The sequence below is a fragment of the Buceros rhinoceros genome, unplaced genomic scaffold (assembly GCF_000710305.1).
Source record: "Buceros rhinoceros silvestris isolate BGI_N320 unplaced genomic scaffold, ASM71030v1 scaffold8601, whole genome shotgun sequence".
Lineage (NCBI taxonomy): Eukaryota > Metazoa > Chordata > Aves > Bucerotiformes > Bucerotidae > Buceros > Buceros rhinoceros.
Genome location: NW_010395934.1, coordinates 36,505 through 52,220, shown reverse-complemented (window position 1 = coordinate 52,220; position 15,716 = coordinate 36,505). Strand labels below are relative to the sequence as shown.

General features: G+C 37.5%; 1 protein-coding gene across 1 annotated transcript in view; it reads left to right on the top strand.

Moving 5' to 3' along the window:
• The window catches only part of OTOGL (otogelin-like), a gene marked incomplete at its 5' end in the record, with an annotated part of 46,033 nt that overhangs the window by 1,600 nt on the left and 28,717 nt on the right, over nt 1–15,716 (top strand). Inside the window, 8 exons of the mRNA XM_010145715.1 lie at nt 996–1,115; nt 3,302–3,418; nt 6,219–6,375; nt 6,931–6,957; nt 10,874–11,041; nt 12,469–12,747; nt 13,377–13,494; nt 14,743–14,822. Of these exons, the coding sequence (XP_010144017.1) occupies nt 996–1,115; nt 3,302–3,418; nt 6,219–6,375; nt 6,931–6,957; nt 10,874–11,041; nt 12,469–12,747; nt 13,377–13,494; nt 14,743–14,822 (1,066 nt within the window). The remainder of the gene's footprint in view (nt 1–995; nt 1,116–3,301; nt 3,419–6,218; nt 6,376–6,930; nt 6,958–10,873; nt 11,042–12,468; nt 12,748–13,376; nt 13,495–14,742; nt 14,823–15,716) is intronic.

Below are 15,716 nucleotides of genomic sequence, written 5' to 3'. Positions count from 1 at the left end.
TGCTTCATCTCAACCATGAACACACATATTGGGAGTGGGCTCTTTCCAATAAATAAAAGAAAGCACTCTGTGCTAGAATACGATATCCAATGTTTCAAAGTGCAAGTCACAGTTACAATGATGATGTATCCTAAAGCAACACTACTATCAGCTTTTGTCCCAATAGCCATAAAACACTGACTTCACATACAAGCTGATTCATCAGCCATCAAAAGACATTGGGGAAAAAAAAACCTTCTGTTTTTGAGTAAGCTAGCAGGGTGCTGAGTTCTACAGGTTGCATGCAGGGACAAAAATACTTAAAGCTCTTTCTGTTTCCAGTGATGGTTTCTTCCACAGGCTCCAGTGGATAAGATTAGAGGTGGGTAAGATTCCACAGGCTCCAAGATAATATACGCTCCAGACTTCAAGGTAGAAGAATTCATTAGAGTGAGCTACAGCACTCTAAAAATCCAACTCTACATTTTACTGTTGTGCAGAAATACTTTTTTTTCTCTATGCGTGTACATGTGTACACATGCATATATACTTTTCCCATCAGCAGCACACGCCTCAACACAAGATAGTTGCAACTGCCTCTTCTGTAACTGCTATTATAAATGATCTTGCTATTGTAAGCTAAAATTGGAGGTATCAAGTTTTAGTGACAACAACTAGTCAGGCTTCACAATCATGAGGCAATTCACCTGGAATTTTGACTTTTGGACTGGATGCACTACTAAGATTTCAGAAAAAAATATTACTAGATTCCAGTCCCTTTTCACAGGCAGATTATAAGAACGGATTCTGGAAAACAGGAAGGAAAAATGAAAACATTAATTTCCATTAAAGTTTATTTGAAATATGGAACTGTAAACACAGCAGAGTGTCAGATATTTTCAAAGTCTAAGTCAGAGTAGCAGTCTGAACATGTTTTATTCCACGTATACCATTTGTACTGTCAGCATTATTGACTGTCAGCATATGTAAAAAAAAATATCCTACTTCTTTTTTAGGGTAGACTGGCAGGTTTGTGTGGAAATTTTGATAAATATACTTCAAATGATCTGACTACATCAAACAACATGGAGGTGAGAAATGCACAGGTGTTTGGAGACAGCTGGGTATTAGGACAGGTAAGTCCTATGTTCGATAAAATATTTAGAAAAAAAGGATGATAATTTATAAATGAACGCATTATAAGCACATGATGAACATGGGTTTTCTAAATTCACAGTTAGCATATAAAAAGACATTTTAATTTTTATGTCTGTAGATGTGAAATGTGTTAATAATGTTTTACGTCAGAGCAAACATCTACTGAATTTAAAAAACACTGAACATAATAATGGAGAAGAATATATTTTTCCATGTATAAGATAATTATCATAGCTCTCTAGATTTCAATTTTCTATGAGGTTAGGCACAACTTTGGATTCAGCCCAATTTTAAAAACTGTTGCAATTTCTCTGGTGTTGGAGGCATCAGGGTATTGAAAGCAAACAGAATCTGAATGCTGGAAAAAAAGGTTTGGAACAAAGTTTCTTTCTGAACACTGAAAAAAAAAATTGGTAATTTTTTTTAGTTGCAGTTTGTAAACAGAACTCAAACTGATGAAGCAGCAGCGGTTAAGGAGTGAGACAGAAAAGGCTTGGAACAGCAACAGGCACAACCCAGTATGGAAACTTGGTTTCTGAGGAGAAGGGAAGAGGTTCTAGAGAGTGGATGATCACAACTTTATTTTATAACACAGGAGAATAGGTATTTTAATTCGTGCTGAAAAGTTATAAGGTTTTATAGCCTTGTAAATCTCCGGCAAAACGAGTATTTGTAAAGCACTCCCGTAAGATGTCTGTGAGAACACTTTTTAATCTGTTCTCTCCTTTACTCACAGTAGGAAATTGAACAAAAATCTCTCAGCTCATGAAAGAATATGATACCTATTCTGCTTTGGAGTAAAGATTTTGAGGCTTCTCTCCCTCAATATCTCCCTTGGGATCTATTTTACTCTACGTGAAATGTTTAAATTGTGTGAGCAAGCAAGGTAGACGTTTAGTGTTGGTAGTTATGCTGCACATCTAGAAGGTGGTACATAAACAAATGCGTAAATATTTTGTTTGAAGTGTATGAGATTTTGTTTTCTAATTTATCAGTTCAGCGGCTGCTTTAAAAAGTGTGTACTGCAGTGTTTGCATAGCACATTAACTTCTAGGATGTTATGACCTTGCTTGCAATCCAAACCGGCACTTGCCTTTTTGTGGCCATATACACATATTTTTGTAAAATCACATGTAATCTTCTGATCTCTGTGGCTGCCAGAGCACTCAGGATCTGATTCAGTATTGGCCTCATAGGCAGTCTACACTCAGCCAGACTTGTTGCTTCATCTGCCTCCACAGTAGGCACTGGAGATTTTTTCAGAAAGGACCTTTGGCCTTTGTAGAGATGTATCCTGGTCATTTTTTCTGCAAAATCTGAACTGGAGCATTTGATAACTGGAGGCCTAGAATCCAACTGTGCTTTTGGCAAACATGCTTGCATTGGCACTGTGAAGCGTGGGATGCTTCCAGGGTTCCTCCCTCCTGGGAGTGGCAGCACTTCTCCCCAAGGCAGTGTCTGAGCATCCATACAGGAGATCAACACAGGCAGGTGAGTGAATGACAGCTGAGGCTGAGTTGGGACACCACAATAGTGCCTGTGGATCCTTCATTAATCCCTCCTGGACTTCCCTGCTGCACCAAGGGAGTATGGGTTTGGGTGAACTTGAGTTTTCTGAACTGAGTGTCATTTTGTTATATTTCTCTCTTAATTTGTTTTAATTCTTGAAGAGAAACTTTAAGAGAGAGAGTTGTATCCCAGCCATTTTTAAGTTATCACGATGATCTTTGACTCTATTTTTTTTATAAGTTGCTCTCTTCCTACCACTGCTTCTTTATTTGAACTTAGAGGGCTAAATCCATCTGTAGTGTGACTCCACTTAAAGTCAGTGCAAAAATCCAGGGATGGATTTGAACCATGTATTTGTTTGTGATGTTACATTTGGTTGCTCTGGTAATGATTATAATGTGTCACAAAGAAAACATTTTGTTTTTATGCGCTGAGCAACAGCAGGAACCTTTTACTACTTCAGAACAAAGCACAAAGATTCTTTTTTTGTGCAAATGTTTTCAATTATCACAACAAATCAGAGAAAGTGGAAGATAGCAAACTTTTTTTTTTCTGAGTATGCAGATATTGAATTATATGATACTATAGTGTACCTGAGTCCATGGTAAACACACCTTCAAATAAAATATTTGTGGTGGTTTTGCTTGTTTTTAAGTGCAAGAGCCCAAATGAAACACTAAGACCGTGTGAGGTACATCAGAGCAAGTTCCCTTACGCCAAAAAGGAATGCGCAATTTTATACAGTGATGTTTTTGCACCTTGTCGCAATGTGGTAAGTTTATTAAATATCCAGGATGTGCTCTCATGTAGGAAAATATTTAAATTCCAGTAATTCATTTCTTCTTGCCATTCCCCTCAGTCTGAATGCTGTGGAGAATACAGAGTAAAGCTCTGCAAGTATCTCTGTGCGGGTGTGCTACGTTTGTGTAGAGCTCCTTCATCCTTTCAAGACTGGAGCCTAAACATAATGGCAATAACTGGGAGCCATGAGTTACTAGATGGATAGTCGAGGTTCTGTCCCCTTTGGATTTTTATTTAAATCTTTTGTTTATATAGGTAACTAAATTCTAAGGCTTTTGTATATTTTGCAGGATTCTAAAATAAGCATTTGTGTAATGTGCCTTCAGCTTATCTCAAATGGGTTTATTTTGTTAACTGTCCTGCTCAATATAGAAAGAAATACGAGAGAGTGAGATTTCAGCTTCAGAGCTATCGGTATTTTTAATTGGCTGACAGCTTATCATCTGCTTTTCATCAAAACTCTGAGGTTTAGTGTCCTTTTTTTTCCAATACCTGGCTGAGCCTGGGACTTAAGTTGCAAGGATGTCCTTAATATCACTCTGGACAAGATGAGGACAATGATAGCTTGTGTGATAATTTTTTTATTCCATTTTAGTCCACCCTTTACCAATGCAAGACACGCTCTATACATTTTCCCCTATTTCTGACTTTAGAATTCCAGAGGTATTTAGTTATTGAAGGTGCTTCTTTACACCTGTGCAAGTAAGAACCACCATAGCATTTCATCTGAGTCACTCTATGTCTATTAATAATAAATGAGATCATTAGATGTCCCAGCTGAACCTCCTGACTTTCGAGCCTGAGGTTCGATATCAACATGGCTAGGAATGTGCCTGAGGAGGAGGTTGCAGTAGCTTAACCCGACAGATTTATTAATGTTGACTTTGGTTACTGCGTAAAGAATCTTTTGAGCATGTGCCTGAGAACACAGTGATGAGTGTATTTTCAAAGTGGAAAGTAATAAATAAAAATGGAACTTCTGAGAGTTTTTAAGGAGCTGTACCATTACAACTCATAAAGAAAGATGTTTTCTTTTGAACATTCATTTGTTATATCTTATCCATGTTGTTATTAAGATTTGCAAACATCATGCCAAAAATTTAGCATAATTTTGTTACAAAATGCCTGTCAGGTACAAAACACCATAGCAGTCAAGTATTTGCACTGGTACGTATCCATCTGGTATGGGGCTGCCTGTAAAACAAACATTTTTCAGGTGTTTTTACAATCTACTCATCACTGTATGAAAACATGGCTCTTACAAACATAATGTAAAGTGAACACCGATCAAGGACACTTGCAGCTGACTGCTGGCTGCATGGGAGGGGAACTGGCTGCCTAGGGGAAAAGCCCAGGCAGCGACTGACACTGAGGTCACAGAAGGAACAGAATGTGTAGATGTGGGTTTCCGTATATGCTTGGCGCAAGCGCTCTTACTGGCAGTCCTGCTGCGTGGGTGGAGGAGAATCCTGCTGTTCATGGAGGCAGGTTCCTGCCCATGGGACAGGCAGCCTCAGTTCAGCTGGGGCTGGAAAACCCTGTTTTCAGGGAGACAAAATCTTGCATCTCTGGCTAGCAGCAACTGACAGATTGCAGTTGCCCAGCCAAGTGCCAAACTCAGCAGGAGCTGAGGAGCCTCAACACTGCAAAGGTCTTCCTCACAACTCCTGAACTCAGCAGGAGTTTTGACCCGAGGCTCCCAATTAGTAACAACAGCAGGTTGTTGCTGACCCATGGAAGGATGCTGTCCTGAGGACATGAGAGACAGGCTGAGCATTTTGGAGCCAGTCTGCTGTTTGATGGCTCATGTGAAGCTATTACAGCCACTTGCAATGGAGCTAACGCTCGTGCCTTCACCCCAGTGGTATCCCTGTTTTCAAAATAAGAAAAAGAATGAAAGCAAAATGACATCTCTCTCCACTGAGGGCAGAAAAATAGTCTTCATATCCCTGCCAGCTTCTAGCAAGTGCCAGCTGAGAAGCTGTCTCTGTGTCAGATAAGTGCTGCTTTGTTACTGTCATGGTATTTCTGTAATCCTACTTGTACTATTTAAGTGCTCTACAACTGAGCTAGTCCAGAGTTTAAACCGAAGAAAAGCATTGCTTTAAACATTCCACGTCTTGAGTAAGAACACTGTTTTGAAAAGGCTGCTCAACATTACCAAAGAGATGATTACAACCCAAGAAATAGTGTATCATATAAAACCACGATGTAATAGGATAGGATTTTAGAGTGAGGACATGGGTTTCTGATCTAATGAAGGTTTACAGGCAAAATATATTAAAATCTTGATAAGTGGAGAAATATTTTTCAGCAAAATGTCACTAGCGTGCTCAAGCTTTTCCTTCCCTGACCAAAACCCCCTCTGCAAATTATTGCTTTAACTACTCAGTAATAGGAGCTGTAGCTCTGACTTCCTTATTGTTCATGCAAAACTGACAGAATGGCTATAGATGGCAGTATCTGCTTTATAAAAACAGGACTGCTAGCTTCAATATACTCTCCAAAATCGATGAACAGTAAGCATGTGGACAGACATGACAGTCACTGATCGAAACTTTTCTCTTGGTCTGTAACGTAGGTATAAGCTGATAATTCGAAGTTACTTTTTGTATATGAATGTATCTAAACCTTAGAAAATACTTCTTCTTGTGTTAAATTCTTTCTGTCAGACCAGAGGTAGCACTCCTGCTGAAAATGGTGCAACAGGAATTCGTACAGCTCATGCAATTAAGTCATCAGCCCTCTTCTCTTTTTTTGTTTTCCCCCAGATTGATGTGACTTCTTTTGTCAAAAATTGTCACACAGATACGTGCAACTGCAATCTTGGCGGGGACTGTGAGTGCTTGTGTACCAGTATTGCAGCTTATGCCCACAAGTGTTGCCAGCAAGGAATAGCAATTCACTGGCGATCTCCTTTGCTCTGTGGTACGTACCTGGGCTGGCCTTGCCCTGGAGCTTCTCTTTGAGGCATCTTTGGCCTTTTGCTGCCCAGTATTACAAATATGAGAGAAGCAGGTGGATAATACGTCACATTTTTCAAGGTGTCTATGTGTTAGCTGTTACTGTTATACACCCAAATTTGCTGTCTTACTGAAGAGGACTGGCTGTGCTCAGGGTGTGCCAGTGCAGAGACTGTTGGAAAGAAAGGCACCAGTGTACCAGATCTGGAGGATGTCCAGTGTTCTGTGTAGAGCTGCAGAGAGATTCAGTCTGATCTTTTCATTGACAGCGAGAAAGGTTCTCGGCTGTGGAATAATTCACGCTTTAGGTCTGCTGTCCTGACACATCTGTTTAAATACAGCTGTATGTCACTGAATAAAAGCCCAAGGAAACTGGGCTTTTATAGTCACTGACTGAAATACATTATGGGAAATGAAACTTCCTCTGATAAAAGTGAATTTTACATTTTTAGGATGCAGACGTGCTTAGATTCTGTTGTTCCTGTGTAATAATAATGTGCTTGTCTTCTTTTTCTTTTAGCTTATGACTGTGAATATTACAATCAAGGTATGTAGTATTAGATACTGCTGTCTTTGATTCATCCTCATATTTATATACCTAGCTGAACACACACACTCTTCATGTTTTCTAACATACCAGCTAGCTATGTGCTAGAAACAAACACGTACTCCCTGGTTCCAAAATGGAACCCTTTTTTATAAAGCACTTAGTTGCAGATAATTCCTCACATCAGCTACTCTAAAATGCGGAAGACCTCTTTGTTGTACTATTCTATCATCTTTCTTTCTGTATGATGATACTTTGAGACATTTATCTCTCTCCCCACACTTATTTTGTTTCTCTTTTCAAAACAAACACCCAAGTGATAATTTGCTTATATCAGTTCACACAGACTAACCCTGGACAAAACCATAGTTCGGTAACTTCTCTCTTTCACAGGTTAGAATGACTTTTTTTGTAGTCCTGATTTGTGTATGTGAGGTTAATGAGCTCAGGAAGTTACAGAGCAAGTCCCCATGCGCCTTTCTGCTCTATGTCTGGGGACAGTGGTGGCATGGAAACAAACATCGTAGCTGTAAGCGAAAGAACACATCTGGCATCTCAGACGAAACGTGATACAGTGCACACTGCAAATAAAACCCTTCGTAGCTTATGCTGAGAAGAATCTCTGTCAGCTGCAGCAGTGCTGGAGGTTATCTCTTTTTCGCTCTCCCCATTCCCTGGGGTAGGATTGCATAGTCACAATCCCTCGAGCTCACTGGACCTTCAAATCCATTAGAAAGGAGAGGTGACTGGTATGAGCAGCCTGGATTATTGTATGTCATTTTGCAGCATATTCCTTGCCCATTTAATAACATTATGCCATTGTACTGACTTTTTCTTCCCTCCTGTTCTGCTATGGATATCTGAAACACTGTTATTCTGTGCAATATCTCATATATTATTTGAAATTTGTCCTGTATGAACACAGACAGACAATCCTACATTGGTAAGGAATTCAAATATTAATCTAACACTTGCATCTTAGAAGGTTATACATGGTTACTACAATTTGAATTTTCACCTTACTGAACTGATTGCCTTTGGTACAGGGAATTTCAAGTCCTTTTCTCCAAAAATGAATGGTGTGGCTATAATGCATCTCTGATGATACTGAGTTAAGATTAATCATAATAATAATAATTAATTTGGTACGAATTTTTGAAAATAAAAAACCCAGCCTCATAAATTTTACGAACATTTGTCACACTATGCAATTATCTTCTAGGCTTTCATTCTGAAGTGAATTGCTTTATTTTATTTTTCCTTCTTTCCCTGACGTATAAAAGCGAATGTCCTGTTTCAATTAAAAACTCAATTGAATTAATTGATGGGCTCTTTCTTTAACTTGGTATATGTGTTTTAACACTGCTTCTGTTTTTAATGGTTGAAGGTCAGTGGCCCAGCTGTGTTGAATGATCATAGTAATCCCTAATGTCTCAATTAAAAACCTCATAATATTCAGTGTGGGGGTGGATTAATGCACCTTGGCACATCTTGGCAGTCAAGGAAAAGCTCTAGAAGGATGTGCTTGTACTGCAAATTTCAGATCTGGGACCTATTATATTTGCAATTACAGAATCACAGAATTGTTTTGGTTGGAAGAGACCTTTAAGATCATAGAGTTCAACCATTCACCCTCCACTTTCAGGTCATCACTAAACCATGTCCCAGGGTTACAGGATTTTATGCACAAGTCTCACAAGTATCGTATTGTAAAGAACAGTTCCTTAGAATGAGTGTGGTATTCATTTAGCAAAACTAATTCCTGTGGTGTCTCCTCTTTTATTTGGATACTGTGCATGTGCTTTGTAGGGATCAAGATATTGGAAAGGAAGGGAAACTTGGCTAAATGCAATGATATTAAAGTCTCTTTTGATGCATCTTTTTTTAGTGACTTGCATGCTATAATGAACATCAGGTAGTAGATGATTTCTTTCTTCTCCAAGGAGTCTGACCCAGTACAGTAGCAGCACGTAGATCTTGCTAGGTATAGCTGACTTCCCTTAACTTCTTTGAAATAGGCAATTTTGTCTCGTCTAAAAAGTTGTAAGGTGTACTGGGTTTGGCTTGGATAGAGTTAATTTTCTTCATATAGTTTGTATGGCTATATGTTTGGGATTTGTGATGAAAACAGTGTGGATAACACACCCATGTTTTAGCTACTGCTTACACAGCATCAAGGCTGGTTCTCACACGGTGCACAAGATATTGGGAGGGGACAGCTTGCGACAGTTGACTCCAACCGACCAAAGGGATATTGCAGAACGTATGACGTTGTGTTCAGCAAAAAAAAAAAAATGGCGGGAGGGAAGTTTGCTGGGGCTGGTGTTACTCAGGGTCCAGCTGGGCATCAGTTGGCCAGTGGTGAGCAATTGGGGATTTTGTATCACTTTTCTTGGTTTTGCTTTCCTTTGTTTTTTTTTTTTGTTTGTTTCTGTTTCTGTTTTTTTTTTTATTTACTAAACTGTCTTTATCTCAGCCTATCAATTTTTTCAGTTATTTCTGATTCCCTTAGTGGTGGAGTGAGCAAGCGACTGTATGGTGCTTAGCTGCCTACAGCATGATGTTATTTATGCATGTTCCCACAATGAAGTGTCAGTAAAACATCTTTTGGAACTAGGATGGCTTCTTCTCTGATTCTTTTTTGTTCTGTGTGATAATGAACTGTCAAATCTTTATGGAAACTTTATCAATTACAGCTTGCTCTATCTTTTGCTCTAGTCATAGGCAAAATGTCTGTTAAAACATAGGGATAAACATTCAATGATTTAGAATAAAGAGTCTTTTTAAGACTGTAAAAGTGGTCATCTTATGGCAAGCTTGCAGGCTTCATGTGCATATGAGCTCCAGCATAGTTTCCATATAAAAACAGCAGTTATTTTCATGCAGTTTTCTTTAGAAGTTGGTGTTTGACTTCTAGCTGAGTCAAATCTCACTATTATGAGAATTAATTTCCTCTTGGAAGAAACATACTTGGAAGGAGCTGTCTTAGGCTGGGAAGGGGTTCAGTCTTTTCACTGTAAGGATTAAAACCTTTCACAAAACTTACACATATGGTTTATTATTCACATGGCGAGGTTTTAGAAGTATGCTGCTTTTGGTTCTTTTAGTGGGATAGGGTGACAAAGACAGATGCTGTTGCTTCTGGGTGTATCTCTGTAAGCCTTTCCAGACCAGCAGAAATAGCTCCAGGGGTTTGCTGCGGGGCATGGTTAGGCCAGCACTGTTTTGGCAGTGTTACCAGCTGAAGCTGTTGACACCGTTATACTGGCATGACTTTTTGAATGATGATGTGGTCAACCAGACTGGAAAAATTAGCTGGTTATTTTTCAGCTGGACCACTTCATTGCTGAAACACTTAGGATGGCATAATAAATGGGGCAGCAGAGAGGCAGAAGTAAGAGGTTGTGGGAGAAGATGAACTAGACATCCGCTCAAGCAATATTGCTGCCAGAAGTTGAATTACAGCCTTATAAAATGAAATCTTTTTTCGGGGGGGGGGGATTGCCTTGTAGATCTTTGAGTAGCTTCAGTGTCTTTTGGGGGAAATAAAATTAAAGTTGCTCTGTTGATCTTCTGAAGTATAGAAATAAGGACATGTAGAAGACCAGATACTATAAATAAGCAGCCCAGATTGCTTTCTTGTACAGGTCATTTTGTGTGAGGATAGCTACCCACACTTTTTTGAGTTCTCTTTTGTATTCTGGGCATCAAGCAAAGAATAAGGGAGTACATTGAACAGACAGTTACAGACCTACTCCAGTATAAAAACCATGAGCCACTGAGCTGTAGTTCCAAATTTATTTGATTCCAGGTATAGTGAAATATTTAAGGCAATATATTATGTCAGCTAAGACTTAAGTTTTGTATGTTATGCAAGGAGGACTTTTCTTTTTCTCTTTGATTTTTCTTCCCTTAGGTCTTGGTGAAGGACCCTATATTTTGGCAAGTTATGGAGATAGTGACACAGTTATAGGAGCTAACGTATCCAGCAGAAGAATATTTCCCCTGCCTAGAACTGGAGCATATGGAAATGTATTTTTCAGTTTCATGATAACTCCAGGTCTTTTCAAAGATAAAGATTTATGTAAGTGTTCACAACAATTTTGTTAACGGCAAAACATATTTTTCAAACTAAATGAATGATTTTTGCTGCATCTTCTAAATATCCTGAAATAGTCTAGATATTTTTAGTTATTGGAATAAATGAGGATGAAGCAGCAACCTTCACAACTGAAGAGAAATACTGATGTTTCAAAATTTAAAAATTTGGAAAACCTCACTGCCAACTTTAAAGCTGACTTTTCAAAGATTGTTTTAGAAATATTGCAAAATACATCCTTTATGAAAAAAATAGTTTATATAACTAGAAACTGGAAAATGTTGCAGACGTATTTGGCAAGTATCAACACTGAAGGTGAATGCAAGGCTTTTTTGTCTCCAGTAAATAACTTCTACTTTATCTTTTCTGCTTAGGTGAACTGCTATTCCAAAGCTCTGTGTTTTACTTAGCAGAGACTGATCTGAACTATACAACCAAAAATAAATACATTTAAATATTTTTCCTTCTGTATATATTTTTCTTTCTTCACATGTATTTGGTTTGTGTCAATTAAGTCAATACAGATTTTGTCATTGCTTTCCCACTGAATTTAATTTGTTGAAAAAAATCCCAAACCCTCAAAAATCAACATAGAGAAGGTTTGTCTTCACAGTAAAACTGGAAACTATATTCAGAAACAGTTGACAGTTTTTAGATATGATTGTGAAATGAGAAAATACATAGAACAAAAGAATTAATTCAGTCTTGTCCGTTCTCCAACCAATATAAAGTAGAACATTCATTATACCTGTGCACTACACAGTTAGTTCTTGTATCTGTGAGGAATGAGGCATGGTTTATCTAGATTGAAGACACTTCAGGATTTTATTCAAGTTGAAAACCAAACATGCAGTCAATCTTCTAAGTTCTTAAATATTCAGAGAATTTTCTTCAGTTTTGATTTTTGGCAAATAGAGTGTTGAGTCTTCTATTTGACCACAGGCTTTTTTACTGTATTGCAGTATATGACTGTATGTAATAAAAGCCTGACCTCAAGGTGGAGTCAAGCATGTTCTTACAATATTTGCGTGATATATTATTTATTAATGAAATTTTGGTACATATGAACTGCCAGGCACTTGTTCAAATTTGAGAAAAAGTCCCAATTCGAGCAAGTCCCAATTGTGAATAATTTTGAAGGCTGGTAGCAGTAGCCTGAATGTAGTTTTGATCTAACTGATTAGCATTCTGGTTTATTATTATTATATATTTCACATATCACATATTAGGGGATCATTTGAAGCTTCCTTCAGACCCTGCATTTCGAACTTTTTTTGTGTTACATAAAGCTGAAATATTTTTTTGGTGAAAAGCAGTAATTTGAAAGAAGATGTTTATCAGTCAGTATATAGTTTTTAATCTCACTTCTGTTTTCTGTGAAAATCTTACTTTTTTTTCCCCCCCTGTGGAAGCTCTCTCTCTTGTTTCCTTTGAATCTGCTGAAAGACCAAACTACTTTCTGTACGTACACGACAATGAAACTGTTGGGTTGGAACAGTGGCAGGCAAGTGCCTCCTTTCAGAGACGAGCCACCTTCTTCCACCACCAGGGCCTCTGGAGTCCAGGGCTGAGCGCCTTTGAACTACACAGTAAAAAAGGCTTTTTCATCGTTCTCACCTCATCCAGTGTTAAAGTGGCGAAATACGATTATTCAGAAGAATTCAAACGTTTGAGTAGCTTTAGTATTGAAGGTAAATCTTTAATAACCTCCAGCAATAATTGTGGCATTTTCTGCTTGCCTTCAGAGCACTTCTCTTTCATCAGCCATAGTAACAGGGGGTTTTTTATACTATCCTTCATTACTATTCTGTCTTTGTCTTCCATTTTCCCCTTCAAATGCTCTTATTTCCTAATTTTTGCAGATATGATGATTACTTTATCTTTGGACTACATTGTCATCATTTTACTTTTTCGAAATCACCGTGGCGTGTCATTAAACGATGAATTTAATGTCCTGTTAGAGAGTTATAGGTATCTATTCTCTTAAATGGATGGGATAGCTATATTGCTTCTGCATCCAACAGTACCTTCACTATGTTTAACTGATTTTTAAGATTTTTAAACAGAATATATTGTAAAAGAGAGTAGCTCATTGTATAATTGAAGTCTCAGTGTCTTTTATCTTGATGGAATTTAAAATACTTGAAACTGAAAATTGACAAAATCTCACGTATCATTTTAAAGTTCTCAAGAACTTCTCTACTTGGTTTTCATTCTATAATTTTTCTAAAAATCCCAATGTACATTATAGAATTGACTATAAATTTATAGTTTTTTTGACCACACAATGAATAAATAACACCTTCTCCTTTTTCCTCAGAACTTAGCGCATCTGTGCCTTATAGAAGGATGTGTGAATGGCGTTATGAATCTTGTGCAAATCCTTGTGTTAAAACATGTAGTGATCCTGAAGGAATAGCATGTAAATTCCTTCCTTCGTAAGTAAAATTAATCTCATATTGTGACCATATTGGGTTTTTTGTAGTATGCGTACCATATGTACTCTGAAAATTACTGCAGCTGCAATATCCATTCATTTTTACTCAGCCAGGTTTCAATATCACTCTTGTAAACAACCCTCACAAGACACGTAGAAACACTGGTAACAAGCCTCTCATTTCCCACGGTATATATTCCTGTTTACACTCAATCTTTCAATACAAGAATAAGAAAGCTTGTATTTAGCCCAGTGGATTCGCTTCTAGTAGTGGTTAAGTAGAAATCTGTTAAATTAAATGAAGGGTTTTCCCTCCTATGGATTTATGTTCACATCCTAAACCACCATCCCATGATACTGTAAATGACTACATTTTGCTGGTGCTTACACCAGAGATATCAAAGCCGTAGGAATAGTAAGGGTGGACTACGCCCTCTTCTGTAAAAGGAGGGAACTTTATACTAAGTGATGCTTATTGGCATGATGTGAGGGATTTCACACGGCTAATGTTATCACTTAGTCACAAGATTTCCTGTCTCCAAGGATGTTCCCTGGCATCTATGGAACCACAATAAAACAAAAAGGAAAAATACATAAAAACTCAAAGCAAAAAATCTGTGGAAAAGAAATACTTTGAATTTCAGACTACCTCCCTAGGCATATGCAGTTTATGACAGGAATATTACTAATATCACTATTTTTCTGTGTTGGTGTTCTTAGTTTTTTCCATATGGGCACATTGGTTGTTAGTGTCATTATTTTGTTATAAAAATTACCTCCCAAACCGAAAAAGTAAGGGGATATGTGGACTTGTCTGCACTCTGCTAATGCTGAAAGTGCACAAAAATGATATGTTCCATGGAGTCAGTCTAAACATTTTAATTTCTCAGATGAATGTGTCTGGGTAAAACAGCAGTCTTGAGGAGAAGTTCTTTGTCCTATGGAAAACCTTGCTGCTCAGGGATCTGAACTTCCACCTAGTTGTGCAAGCAGAATGGTCCAACACTATCAGGCTTGTCAGCCAATGCAAAGAATTGATTATTAACAATTTAGGAAGACAATTGTTTGGTGTTCAGTGTCTTTTTGACCTTAAAATGCCTCAAAATGTTGTGTTTACCATTACACAGGAAAGGTCTCAGAACTCGGATGGGGAAGACATTCAAATGTTTCATTTTGTCAAAGTAAAATAATTTGAAATTAATTTATATTTTTACTGTGGCTTTAGAATTAACTATACAATATCTTAAAGGGTTGAAGGATGCTTGCCATACTGTCCCAAAACCATGATCCTTGATGAGGTCACACTTAAATGTGTTTATCCAGAAGACTGTAAGTATATTTTATTATATTGGTCTAATTGTATAAATCACTCTAGAGATCCCAGGAAAGGTTTTAATCAAATGTATGTTGTTGGTTTCCTATTAAACAGAACACATTTCTGTTGAAGAATGGTACTCTGGGACATAGACTCCATTCCCAGTCATCCAAAATACATCTTCTACACCCAACAATCTAAAATAATCTAAAATTATCTTATTTCTCTAATAGTATGTTAAATTTAACCTTTTGTGATGGTGTTACACTCATCACAACTATATTTGACTATGCACTGTAGTATATCATACGTATAAAGAAGAAAGATCTCAAATGGAAGAAATACTGCCATGGCGAAAAGTTCAGACTTTTCAGTTGATGAGCCACCACTAACAAATTCAGTGCACCTATTTCATAGGTGTGTGAAGATACTACATTATCTGCTTACTTTGGAGATACAGTATTCTCTTATTATAAGAGTTACATTTTAATATGGTCTCTTTTTATTTTACTAGTTTTGAATTAAATACATTATGCTTAATATTTGCTACTGCAAAGTTATCTCATATATTATACTACCTTCCAAAGATATATTCTCAATATTTTACTAATTTCGATTTACTGATTTTCCCACGGAATTCCCTTGTTGTTTCAAAGCTGCTCTGCAAAATCAAGGTTTTCCCTAATAATAAAAAAGTAGCTACTTCATTTGAAAAGAAAACCAGAAAAATTCCCGAGTCAGCTGAGTTCCTCAAAACCATCAGGCAATCATTGGTGGGTTATCTTCTCAGCAAAATGATGCTGTGATTTGCTAATATTTAAACGGGACTTGAGTAGAGATAGATGTTGCTGGTTTGCTTTACCAATAATCCATGAAAGACAGTGAAACATGTTTTTCCTTTTAGGCAT